Here is a 12,975-nt window from a genome sequence, read left to right as displayed (position 1 = left end):
AAACAGAGGTCAATGATGTCATAGCTTGCCTGATTAACGATTAACAGTGCTGCCAGTATGATTCAGTAGTAAAAAATCTAGGTAGAAAAAAACAGACAATTACAAAATATAAAACCATCCTCCTGCAGCTCTCCCCTCTCTGTTTTAAACCCCTCCCACCAATAAATAAAAGAATAAAATAAAGATTTGTGTTCATGCACTGTTCTCTGCTTAACCACTCTACAACACCACTTATTATCTACTTTGTGGACTTTTTAAGTCTCTTGTACTACTTTGTAAAGTGTTTTAAAAGGAACTGTGAGTCTCTAAAGTATGAAATCCGAGTCCAGGCCACACAACCATTATCAACAATTAATTTTTTTTGAGTGCCTCAGCCGTGATGTAAATAGAGAGTAGGCGGAAATATTGTGCGACCATGACATACGATGGTTTATGTTTGTTAGTATCACGTGCTTCTGCAGCAAAATTTTGAGAATTTAGTGTCGGTCCTGTGCTTAGTGGCCAAATTTCTCACGTCGCTACCAGCTTGAGAGCCTAAAAAGATGGATGTCATTTTCCCTCAGTTTGTTCCTGCTCTGTCCTCAATTCTCTTCCTTGGTGAAATAGAGCACAGGGCCTTTACTTTTACCACATTGTTTCTTTTCCTCATCAACTTATCAGCTCTACATTACCATTTCCTTTTTCACTTTGCCCTTTCTGTTGTCAGGCTTCCTTCCCCGCGTCTCCTTCCTGACCCCTTTCTCTCTACCTCGCTTCCTTTTTATCACTTTTACTTTTGTGTTGCATCTGCTTTGACACTTCTAGTCCTCCTCCTGAGCCTTTTTAGTCTTCTCTCCTCATTTGTCACTTTTTCTTGTGCCTGTCTGGTTCCAGCCGTAATTGAGCTTTTTTTTTTTTTTTTTTAATAACCCCTGGTTTCTTTACACTCACACCACTCCTCTATTTCCCCCTTGCCTTTCACCTTTTTTTCTGACTTCCTTTGACGTTTGAAGGAGAGTGGGGATCCACTCAGCTGACAAAGAGAGAGGCAGTGACGTCACAGCAGACATGATACACCAGCATCTGCTCTGGTCTAAAAATACACACCACAGGGCACACACAGTCAGTCTGCAGCTGCACTCAGCGTTTGTTTTCACCTACACGCTCTGCTGAGATGGCCCAGCTTTTACACAACTGGGGCTTGTGGGCACGCTGGGCTACATGCTGCTGGCCTTAAACCGAACACCCAAGATGTGTTCAGATATTAAGACTCCAGGTTGATGCGGGTGCTGAAATGAACCCCGTGGAGGCTGCAAGGAATGTCAAATTGTTCAAAGCCCTTATTGCTGACTGATAAAATCTGTGGCACTTAGATATCTTAGAAAGTGTTCAAGATTATTTTTTGGGGGGAGTTTCATTTATAGTAATTGTTTATTCAGTTGTCACACCAATTGTCTGTTATTGTTGTCTGTTCAGCAATTTTGTGATAAAAATATTTATACATGTCTGTAATCCGGGTAATACAGTTTTACTGATAGAAGGAGAACTGTAGCCTATGTTCAAAACAGTTGTGCTTATTGAAATTTAAAAATAAACTAAAGTGCAAAGTAAATCTGGGAGCAATTGAAAGTTCAACTGGGACAAGCATTTGCATTTGTATGGTTTCAGTCATGTACCACTATAAAAAACAAAACAAAGCAAATACAAGTATAAAAGTCAGTATTCATCTCTTAGTGCCCAGGTGCTCATTACTTAAATAATAATAATAATAATAATAATAATAATAATAATAATAATAATAATAATTATTATTATTATTTTAATTGCACCACTTTTTTGATACATACATATAGGTCTTCAACAAACCTTGCCTATTTTCTCTGTAAATTTTTCTTTGCCATCAATGATAAAATTATGAGTTTGATAAAGGTATCTGAAAAATGTGATCATTTCTCAAATAATGCTTGTCTTTTTCTGTTTTTCTCCACTGCGTGCTTGTCTGTGTGCATGTCATTTGTCTGTTTGTTGTTGCTGGCATGTAACTAGCGAAGTGGAGCAGGCAGGTCTGTCAGATTTGGAGATCATCTCCCAGCCGGTGGAGGATGAGAACCAGTGCTTGGCTCCTCCAGTCCAGCTGGTGAGTTTTGGCTACAGAGATCTGCCCCTTGCAGCTCTGGACCTCTCCCTGGCTGGCTCACAGCTGCTCTCCAATGCAGATGAAGATGAAAACAGGGAAGGGTGAGTGAAACTTGTGTTTTATATGTATATATGTAAGATTTGTTTCTCTAAACTCTCTGCTGTCCTATAAAAAACTGCATGAAACATTATTACTTGTATTGGAATTAACAGGGTAAGATTCACCGAGGTACTGCTAATCAAATGTGCTTGATTAACTGATTATCAGCAATTGTGTCCACCTCTGTGAAAGCAGATGTTTGGGCAGTTTGCTAGTTGAGAGCAGCAGGTGTGTGTTAATACAATGGAAATAAAAAAATTCGCCAGTAAACTTTAAGAAACATGATAGTAAATTAAGAAAAAAGACTGAACAAGTGTAGCTTGTTTGGATGGGTTCCCAGGAGGAAGCCTCTTCTCTCTAAAAAGAACATGGCACCACATCTCGGGTCTGTAAAGAGGCATCTGAACAAACCACAAGACTTCTGGAACAACGTCCTTTGGACAGACATCACCAAAGTGAAAATATTTGGCCATAATGCATAAACATGAATCAGTTTTGGTGAAAATCAAACACAGCATATCAACACAAATACGTCATACCTCAAGCACAGTGGTACTGGGGAGATGATTTGGGTTTTCTTTGCAGCCGCAGGACCTGGGCACCTTGCAGTCACTGAGTCAGCTATGAACTCCTCTGTTTACCAAAGTATTCTTGAGTCAAATGTGAGGCCATCTGTCTGACAGCTAAAGCCTGGCCTAAATTGGGCCATGCAATGATAATGGCTGAAACAGAACAAAATCAAGGCATTGCAATGGCCCACTGAACCTCCACTTATTTGAGGTCTAGACTGCTGTGGTCCTGCTGTGGTGGGAACTTAAGGGATCTGAGCACAAACTAATGTCCACAAACCTGAATGAACTGAAGCAATGTTCTAAAGAAGAGTCATACAGAAAACCATTACTTCACATTATTGCTGCTAAATGTGGTTCTAAAAGCTACTGAATCATGTGGTATACTTTTTCATAGCACTGCATGCCTCATACCTCAGTCCCAGTTCTTCTATACTGTTTAGGTACAGAAAGTAGGTATGTATTAGCACATTTTGCAGTCCTATATTTATATGCACTTATGCTGTTATATATTTTTATTTCATGTGTACTGTACATGTATACATGTGTCTAAATTTTATATTTAGAGGCATGCAACCTTCCAGTGTTAAGACCATTAACACAGCCATTGTGGAACAGGCACTTAAATCTGCTGTCTGCGGTTATCGCAGCCAACAATGTAGATTTTAAGTTTACATAAAACAGCAGCCACTTTTTGTAGACTTACACACCAACACACACATGCACACGACCCATCACACTTGCATAAATGCCACATGGTATGCAAGATTATCATCCATCATGTGTTAAGTCTCCCGCCCCAAGTCCTTGACTTGCTGTCCCCGTTGCTCAGTATTATGTCCATTTATCATTAAGTGACAACCTCTGGGTTGTCCTGCGTCCATAAGTTAACTGAGATCAATTCATCATTTCAGGCTAAATATCTGCCCTCCTCGCCTGCCTGCTGACAATAGGAGCCTTTATTGTAAGTGACATTTTACAGTGCATGAGCCAGAAGCCGATAGTATCACACACTTAATTTCTTTTACTGTCTAACTATACATGCTGTCACGTTTAATTACTTTATTGAGTCCGCAGTTGATCAAAAGTTGGCAGTTAAACGTTGTACGCCTCCACGCTTCCAAGTTTTCCTTAGTCTTTGATGTTTAAGTAATTTAAATCCTGAAAATGATCAAAAGCTGTTCCATAATGAACAATAATTTGTGCTTTGTATCCATATTATACAGTAACTAGTCATTATTATCTTGTGTTTTTTTTTTCTTTTATTCATACTTTTCCCTATGACTGGGAATCCTGGACTTTTCCATGATTCTCAGGTAAACTTTACGAAAATGGGACTCAAGTTTAATCAGAATCAGAATACTTTAAGGAAATCGTGTGGCTACAGTTGTTCCAAGACAAAGTACTAGAAGTAGCACTTTGTAGTAGTAGTAGTACTAGTACTACTTTATTATAAAGTACTAGAGTGTAAAATGTTAAACATATCTCAGTTACTGTGAGCGAGACAATAATTTTGTCTCAGTAATTGTGTGATACTTATGAACTGCTGATCACAGTCCTTGTTATTTTATCCTTTCACATGATTGTGCAAATTTTAGGTTTGACATATGGATATGAGGTCAGATCACAGCTGTCTTTGAGATTAGTCACAACATTAACAACCTTTTTTTTCACCATGCAAAATCTGCCCACCGTCCAGTCTTTGCATTCTGTCCAGCAACTGTGACTCAAACCTGGCTCTTAGCGTGAGATCTCACTAGGATGCACATAAACACCATAAGCTGTACTACAGGATCCAAAACATGCACACATACACAAACACACACAACATATCCATACATGCTGCCTCATCCAAGTACTCCGTTTGACACCAAATCAGGTCTCACTCCATTGGTTCGCTTCAGTTAGCCTCTCATGGCCAGAAACAGATGGATTTCACAGACGCACCGTGCTGACACTCACACTGCGCCAGTATTACAACCAGTACAGTCCTTGTGTGTCCTATTCCAGATCAGGGTCACTGGTACCATGCATTTCCTTCCCTATACTTAATGGATAGATGTTTCAGTGTTTGTTGTGAATGTGCTGTGACACCACCAGCTCAGTGTCTGGATTTGGTGTTGTTAGGAAACACTTTAGTGTACAGATATGAATTATGAATGCAGCATTTCCTATTGTAGCTCAACCTGTGACATATACCTGGAAGGTATTTCTTAAACCAAGAGTTATCCGGTAAATGGGTCACGTCCCTGCCGTTGTAATCACAAAAATGAGAACAGCAATCTCTCCAAATGAGCTTGGGTTTGAGGGCATGAGACTAAATTTCTCCTTCTGGTCCAGATGCTGAAAAACTTTAAGAAGCCCTGCTGTAAGAGGCTAGAACAACAGATTTAGCAGACACCGTTTTAAAGGTTATTTTACCAGTGGGCTCAATTTACTCAAAACGAGCTTAGCGTGATGGGGTCACTATTTCATATTCAAGCCATTAGTGTAAAACGTCTGCCTGTAAAAACGCTGCCAGTGGGAGTTGTAAAAGTCATCATTCTTTCTTTTAGCTTTAATGAAATTCCATTTAAATCCACCAGGCATGAGCTTCAGTAACGTGTACTTTGCATCTTCTCTAAACCTTAAACGATGTACTAATCTTTCAAATTAATCACTGTTACCGGTCCTTGTCGCTGGCCTTTGGTTTGTCCGGTTTGTTAGGATGTTCCCATATCTCCTCCTTTGTGGCTAATGTGTAGAAATTTCAAAAACCTTTGCTGTTTATAGGTCTCGTGTCAGATCACAGTTTTTTTCTAAACTATGAGATTTTGAGATTTAACAAAAGCCCTCTGAAGTAGTCATAAGCAAGCACTGGACGTGAAAATCGTAAAATATTTAAAAAAACAAAGTGCCTACTGACATTAAGGCCATTAGAAAATGCAAGATGTTGCAAGTGTGTCCAAATGAACGCGTCACTCAGCCTGATGCCCTCCAAGACCCGAATCTATTTTATTCTGTGGGTTTCAGCACCGCTGGGCTTTCGGTGATTACGCCTGTGCCTCCGTCTCCTCGTTACCGTATCGATCTACCTTTCAAAGAGACAGCAGCCATTAGCCCTCCTTAAATGACATTCACAAACATCACGCCCCATGCCCCATCATCATGTTTTACTATGTTCTCCTGTGGCAGTGGGCAGCTTTCTTAAATCAGCGCTTTCACATCACCTCCCAGTGAGTTGACTTTGTTGGGTCGTAACAGTGTGTACGCACCATCCTGCCCGTATCTGTCTTCGCCTTCAGAATGCAAATGGGAAACACTGGAGTGCATCTACCAGAGTGACTGATGGGTAAACTCACCTTTAGGGAAATGGGGCAGGGGAAATGAACCTTTCTTATGGGCGTGAGGAATGATGAAGTGAAGTTGAGAGGAGGCAAGACAGCGGCAGTGCGATGGCAATCCACAGTCATCAAAATGAAAATGTATATCGGAGAGAAATCTGTTGGCTGCTCCGCTGACTTTACCTGGGAAAGTCGATTGCCACCGACACCACACCCCCGCAGACCCCACCACTTTCAGTCTGCATTAGATGGCTCATTGGCTTTCTGAGAGTGAAAGAGCGTCATGAAGAAAACAGTGCACGGGAAATGTTTAGGCATGCTCTGTAGCGATGTTTGGCAAAACGAGAGTGCACGCCCATGAAAGTGAGAATGTCACAAGCATGGTAGAGGTGTTTCATCAACAAGGTGATGGTTCATTGGATGACGGGCTGACGTTATTTTCAGTGGCAGTTTGGGAATGTGTTGCTGTCAGCTAAACTTGTCTCATCTACTCATTCCAGAGAGAAAGTGGGTGTAAATGAAAAATATGCAAATTCAAAACAGATATGTTTTCTCTTTAAAGACACGGTTTACAGTAAATTTAATGTACCAGCTTGCAGCATATTTTAAAGTTATTGAACTAATCACTTTTGTTGAATAGATCCTGAAATGAAAATCTGCATGGAAAATAAATCACACATTTATATGTTGGGAGTGGAAGACAAGGCACAAGCTGTTTTTCTTTTTTCCTCCTCTCACAGATTTACAGATTAATTGCAAAATGAAAAGCAGTTTGTGTTATTATGGTTTGCCAATACTATAAAGATGCAGCGTGTTTCATAGCAGGATGCAAGCAGAGGGGATTAATCAAGAGAAAAGGCTCCTGTGTCAAGCTGCCACTGTGTGATGAAGCACCTACTGTCAGGCATGTTCGCATATCATAGCCTTTAGCATTGTGAAGGTGGAGCTGACCTTACTGCTATCTCTCTCGTATAGTGTGCTGCCCTCACTTCACACAGTGGGAAAGTAGTCACTCACAGATCGCCGCTCATTTATTTACTTTTCCTCTCTCTTCCTTACACACACACACACACACACACACACACACACACACACACACACACACACACACACACACACACACACACACACACATACATATGTATATGTATATGCATGCATGAACAGAAGGAGAGTACGTAGAGGATATATAGACTGAGAACAGAAAGGAAACAAGGCCAGGCCTGAAAAGCTTTCTCACTGCATTGCGTAGTGGTTGTTATCTAACCCTCTGTAATCATGGTTCACTTCATATTCCAGTTTATACTGGGCTGTCACACCTCATTAGGAACAATAGTGCTCCTTCATTGATGCTTCTGCACATTTAGATAGGCTCTTCTTTCTCTCTCTTTCACCACCTTTTTACATATTTCCATTGTTTCTCTGTATTCTTGCTTCTTCTCTTATTCCCTCAGCTTCTTGCTTCTTTTCACATTCACCGTCTCATCTTTTTCTGCCGAATTTCACACAAAGTACACCTTCCCATACTGAATACCAATCTCGACTGTAACTAGACTAAATGCCAAAAAAGCTCTCTTTTTTTGCATTGCTGTACCACCAGTACAGAAGCCCCTTCACAATCCTGCAGGAACATCCAGGATTGTCATTCGGTGGTGATGTTGAAGAAAGGTGGACAGGTTGGAGATTTCCACCACCAGCTTTCTGTACTGTTGCCTAACAGAATGTTCCTATCAGGAGAGAAGTGGGCGACATTGTGGGAGGTGGTTGTTCTAGCTAGCATCAGGGGGCAGTTGCAGTGTTAGCAGTTTTGGCGCCATGGTAAGTGGAGTGTAGTTATTATTAGAGTTGGGCCCATCCATCTTCCTGTCTAGGAAAAATGCTGGGAGGACCGAGGTGGCGTGGGCTTGTGTTCAGCACTTTCATGGCCGCCCACTCTCCCCATAGTCATCAAGCTGCTTTTGTTTGTTTGCTCACTTTTTTTTATGTTGAAGGGTTCTTTTGGTGCATTTCAGCTTGTATTTGTGTTGGCTGCTGCTAGTGTGCGACTTCATCGGAAAAAGATTTTTGGGCGTAACAAAGAACGACAGAGAAGAAGATCTGCAGGTACGGCATAAATCAAAGGCTCCGTTTTTGCTTTAAACTGAACATAAGACTGACGATGACAATATGATGATGATGACTTCTTAACAAAATTACATATTTTTTAAAAAAATTTCCAGCTTTACCGTATTTCCTTAAAAAGTCTCTTATTTTAAACTTGAAAAACACATTTTGAGCCAAATGGACTATCCCTATAATCAGCCAGACAGAAAGTAGACCAGCTTTTTGTAAGCCAACTGCTTGATAAAGCCTATCGTGATGATTAGAACTCTGCATACAGTGCAAACATTATATAGAATAAAATTTAACCTTTAACTAAAATAAAAAAATTGCAGCAGCTGCTCAGCCTGCTCTGTTCCTGAACTTATATCACTTCCAGCCTCCGAGGTCTGATGTGCACATAAAAAGGTATGAAAAGCTGGTCATGGTATGGGGTATGATGCTGACATTGTGCTAAGGGATAAGGGGAACTAGCTGATCTTATTATTGTCTGAGCTCAAGGGATCTAGATAAAAAGTGCAGTGTAAAATTATATTAAAATTCAAGTTGCCAGACCAGTCCAGCCCCTGCTCCTGGACTGCAATTACAAGTGCACACCTGAGCAGTGGAATGATGTCACCTCCCATCGTTGTGATGGGCGCATGGTTGCCAGACACGGAGACAGAAGCATATGTTGCTGATACGGCTGGTCCAAATGTGCAAGGAGTCCAGGGTTAGGTACCAACACCAGATGGTTCATCTAAATCTGTAGTGAGCAAGGGTGGGGGGGAGGAAAAAACAAGGACTCCTACCCTTTACCACCCAACAGCTTTAGGCCAGGGTTCCAAATGTTCTATTTTGGAAATAACTACTGGCCCATTTGCAAGTCTTAGAAAGTGGTTGATGAAGGAAAATAAACACTTCCCTCTTTATACAATCACAACCAACTCTGGAGTGATTTTGTCATCAAATTGGTTCTGAGATTAGACTTTTTTAAAACGTGGGCATGAACTAAACTGTTACTGTTTTGAATAGTAGGACTTTTAAAGCTTTCTTGTTAAAACATCTCAGAGCAATCTTGATTTCATGAATATGTCAAATAAGAAAGACGTTTGTTAACCTGAATTTGGAGGTGTGAGATCTGTGCTGCTAGTTAGTATTTTTGTTGATAGCACACTATTTTTACTCAACCTGCTTTAACTTTGTTAGAGAGCAAAGATTAAATATTGAAGTCTTACTTTTTGGAATAATGCATTCTCTGAAGGCTTTCACCCGGTCGAGCCAATTTGGCCTGATTTAATTAGAGAGAACGGGAAGTTGTCTGAGACGGCGACCAGGGAGTGACCGTCCTTCTCGTTATCTCCCAGACTTCTTAATTCCTCTGCCAATGGGACAGCTGTAGGCCTGTATAGTGTAGGAGTTCACTGTTTGCCAAATCACAATTATCCATAACTTTTGAGGAAAAATAAACATGGTGAACCTTTACTGCCAGGGATGGCCCAAAATATAAACCAAAATTTTTAGATTTTGAAACGATAACTTTATAGATGATAGATTCTGTAGTTTGCCACCCTGCCATTACTGTTCTTCCTGCAAAGCAGTTAATTTAACACTAAATCACTATGTGTGCATTGTTTTATTGAAACTGGTTTTCATACAATAATTGGCCTGCTCATTTACCATAAGATGCAATATTTTTGTCACAAAAAATGGTAATTTTGATGCACAAAATGACCAGTTTCTAGTAGAAAGCCATGCCATATATACCACATATAACCATGTTCACATTGCACATGGCACAAGGGAGAAGAGTTGAAGTGTCTGAGTAAAAGTCGAGACCAATTTGAAAGTTTTGTTGCAGATTTCTGTGTGTTTACATCTGTATTTAAAGCATAATTTATCTAACAAACCAATGTCTTACTCCCCAAAACAAAATAATTATATGTGATCTGTGTTCATTAAAAACAAAGGTTGGCAAATAACTGTGCATGAAACACACTGATACTCAGAAGGTTTTGCTGGCTGAAGAGTTTTACTCATTTACTATAACAAAAGTGGTCGCTAGGGAAATGGTAGTTTACGTAAATTTTGATCTTAAATGCTTTCCTGATTAGTTTATGGTCTAATTTGTTAGTTTTTAGTTGTACTGACTACAGCATGATGTTCATTTTTTAAGTCATGGTCCCCATTAGATTTAAAAAAGATCTCAGTCAGATCTACCCCCTTTCTCACCAGTTTTGGGTTCAAAACATCACAACAACCAAAATGCTAAGTTTAACACATCATAACAGGGCTTCTCTATCCAAGTGTTGATATTATAGTGGCTTTGTCCAGTCTAAGAGTATATTTCTATACATACATACACAATAATCAATGTGTGGGGCTCAAGTCATCTAAAGAAATCTCTTAAATGTTGACACCTGGCTTTTTAAAAAACATTTTTTTTAAAATATATTTTAGCCTTTTTTAAGAGGGAATAGTAAGGAAAGCTTACAGTAAATCAAAGATAATGTGTGCTCCTACTAACCTTTGGTATATGTGTTGCCTGCTGAACCAGCTACAGTAGTGTGCTTATTTTAATCTATCTCATAATAATTAAGACACAATTGACATCTTTTATTATGAATTTACTTTTCTTTTGGTCAGTGAGAATTCGTATTGTATTGTGTATTTTTTTTACTCTGTACTGAAGCAGTAGTGACACGGCACATGTTAAGATCTAAAGAAACACATGGAGATTTCAGTTTCTGATGTAAAGTGTAATAATATTGATCCTTAAAAGCCAATTTATTAGAGTGTTTTGCTCAGCTGCATCCTAAGGTGCATGGTCATTTAGCTCTGTTATCGGGGATATGTGAAAGTGTTGTTTTGAAAGCACCATGCACAGTCTCATTAGTCTTTCTTGTCCATGAAGTCAAAACCTGTCAGGTTTTGTTTCCTGCATCTTAAATAAGCAGCAAAATGGTTTGAGATTTACTCAATTCTGAACTGACATCCATAACGATCTGCAGTCGTGACACTATACTGATTAAAGCTTGCTGTGACTAGGTGCATGCACCCTTATCAGTGCACATATACAGTATGCGATATACACACGGAATACAGAATACATCAAATGCAGGCATACACACATACAGAGACACACACGCGCACATACTGACCTTCCAGTCCCCTTGTAACATACAAATGAGTCTTTCCTCAGCGCTCCCACGGGACTCAGGGGGGAAGCTGAACACCAGTTGCCCTTGTTCGTTGTGTTTTGCACTACTCACGGTAAACTTAAGCCTCTAGCTGCTGCAGGTTCAGCGTAATCTAAAATCTTTCTTGTAGCCTACGCATAACATCAATGTGATGTCTTTTAGCATCAAGCTTAAAGGCTTTTTTGAGCTGTAATTATGCAGCTCTGGGAAGTATGGCATAAAATGCATCTATAACCATATAAAAGTAGTATGGTGGCATTCTCAGTATGACTCAGGCTCAGATTCAAAGATGTGTAGTGAGTGAAAATATGAAATGAAATGTAAAGCCCTGGTTCCTAGCAATAATAATTTAATATAAACGACACTAGTTAAGACTTTTGAATGTAAAATTAAATTAAGAAACAACTGCTACTGGCAGTTCTAAAAAAACCTAGTCTCCGGCTTTGTAGTTGCTTTGTGCCTCTTATAGGTCTTTCTTTGTAGGTTGGCTTCACTTTGTAACGAGTGATATCAGACCTTTGATGCAGAGGTTGTGTCCCTGGCTTCTATTAGAGTTGCACAGTCATTACTTAAAATCTGTAAAGTATTGCATATTATTTGTTACTTTTAAAAACATGTAATACTTTATGTTACTTGAGAACTCTGTGGAGAAAGTAATGTGCTTCACTACACATTACATTAGCTTTGCATTGCTCCACAACACTGAAAGATGGCCTCTGATCTCTGATTCACTGTAAGAAAATCAACACCTGTACTGGTATAAAATATTACAAATCCTTATCCTAATAAGAACACACACAATATTTCTTTTAGTCTGTAAATTTGTAAATTTTCAGGTTTGCTTTTGTGTACATTGGCTGTCACCATTTAGACAGTAGTCATTTAAACTTGAATCCTTCTGCCTCTACCGGCGCTGTGCAAATAAGTGAACGATTAGTATAAATAATTTGCTTGTCTGGCGATGTTGTTTATGTAATAAGGTAAATGCGGTACTAAAAATGCAGTCGCTATATTTACTTTAGATTGCAAAAGTCAAATAAAAAAAAAAGTCAGTGCTTTTCTGGTGTTTTGGGGCTTACCTTCTCATTGCTGATGTGTTGTGATGAATGGCGCACAGGCATTGGTAATGGGGAAACTTTCAAATGTAAAATTAATTACCTGCAATCTGACAGCATCGGGAAAACTCAGCATGTATTTTATGCTTAGCTGGTACGCCTTCTTTTCCAGGCTTGCCTGCTGTCAGGCGCTGTCTGTTTGTATGCTTCCTATCTGGTTCACCATTTTTATTAGCTGGGACTAAATTTGTCATTGGCGGGTAAAGACTTTGCTTAAGGGATGCACATAATCATTACTTCAGAATAAGGCTTTTATCCCTTGTCTTCTTTTTTGTTAAAATCAAATTATGTAATTCTAGCAGTGCCTTTTCACAGTATGCTTTAGCACACTTTGTAGTGGTTTCTGGTTTGGTACTAACGAACTGTGCTTTTGTCTTACACTTGTAGAGTTTCCTCCAATTGTTTTAATGATATACTGTACACCATGCTAAGATATATCAAGTTTTTGGCTAATAACTCTTTGTAAATCACCTT

At 39.4% G+C, this 12,975-nt stretch overlaps 1 protein-coding gene across 1 annotated transcript in view; it reads left to right on the top strand.

Annotated features, from left to right (window-relative positions):
- LOC146393521 (transmembrane protein 266-like) overlaps positions 1–12,975 on the top strand; it is a 46,660-nt gene that overhangs the window by 10,295 nt on the left and 23,390 nt on the right. The window contains exon 3 of the mRNA XM_084930362.1: positions 2,026–2,217. Within this exon, the coding sequence (XP_084786488.1) occupies positions 2,026–2,217 (192 nt within the window). The remainder of the gene's footprint in view (positions 1–2,025; positions 2,218–12,975) is intronic.

Source organism: Perissodus microlepis, chromosome 1, assembly GCF_051167445.1.
Source record: "Perissodus microlepis isolate ML-2025 ecotype Zambia chromosome 1, ASM5116744v1, whole genome shotgun sequence".
Classification (NCBI taxonomy): domain Eukaryota; kingdom Metazoa; phylum Chordata; class Actinopteri; order Cichliformes; family Cichlidae; genus Perissodus; species Perissodus microlepis.
This window is presented reverse-complemented; position numbering and strand designations above follow the sequence as displayed.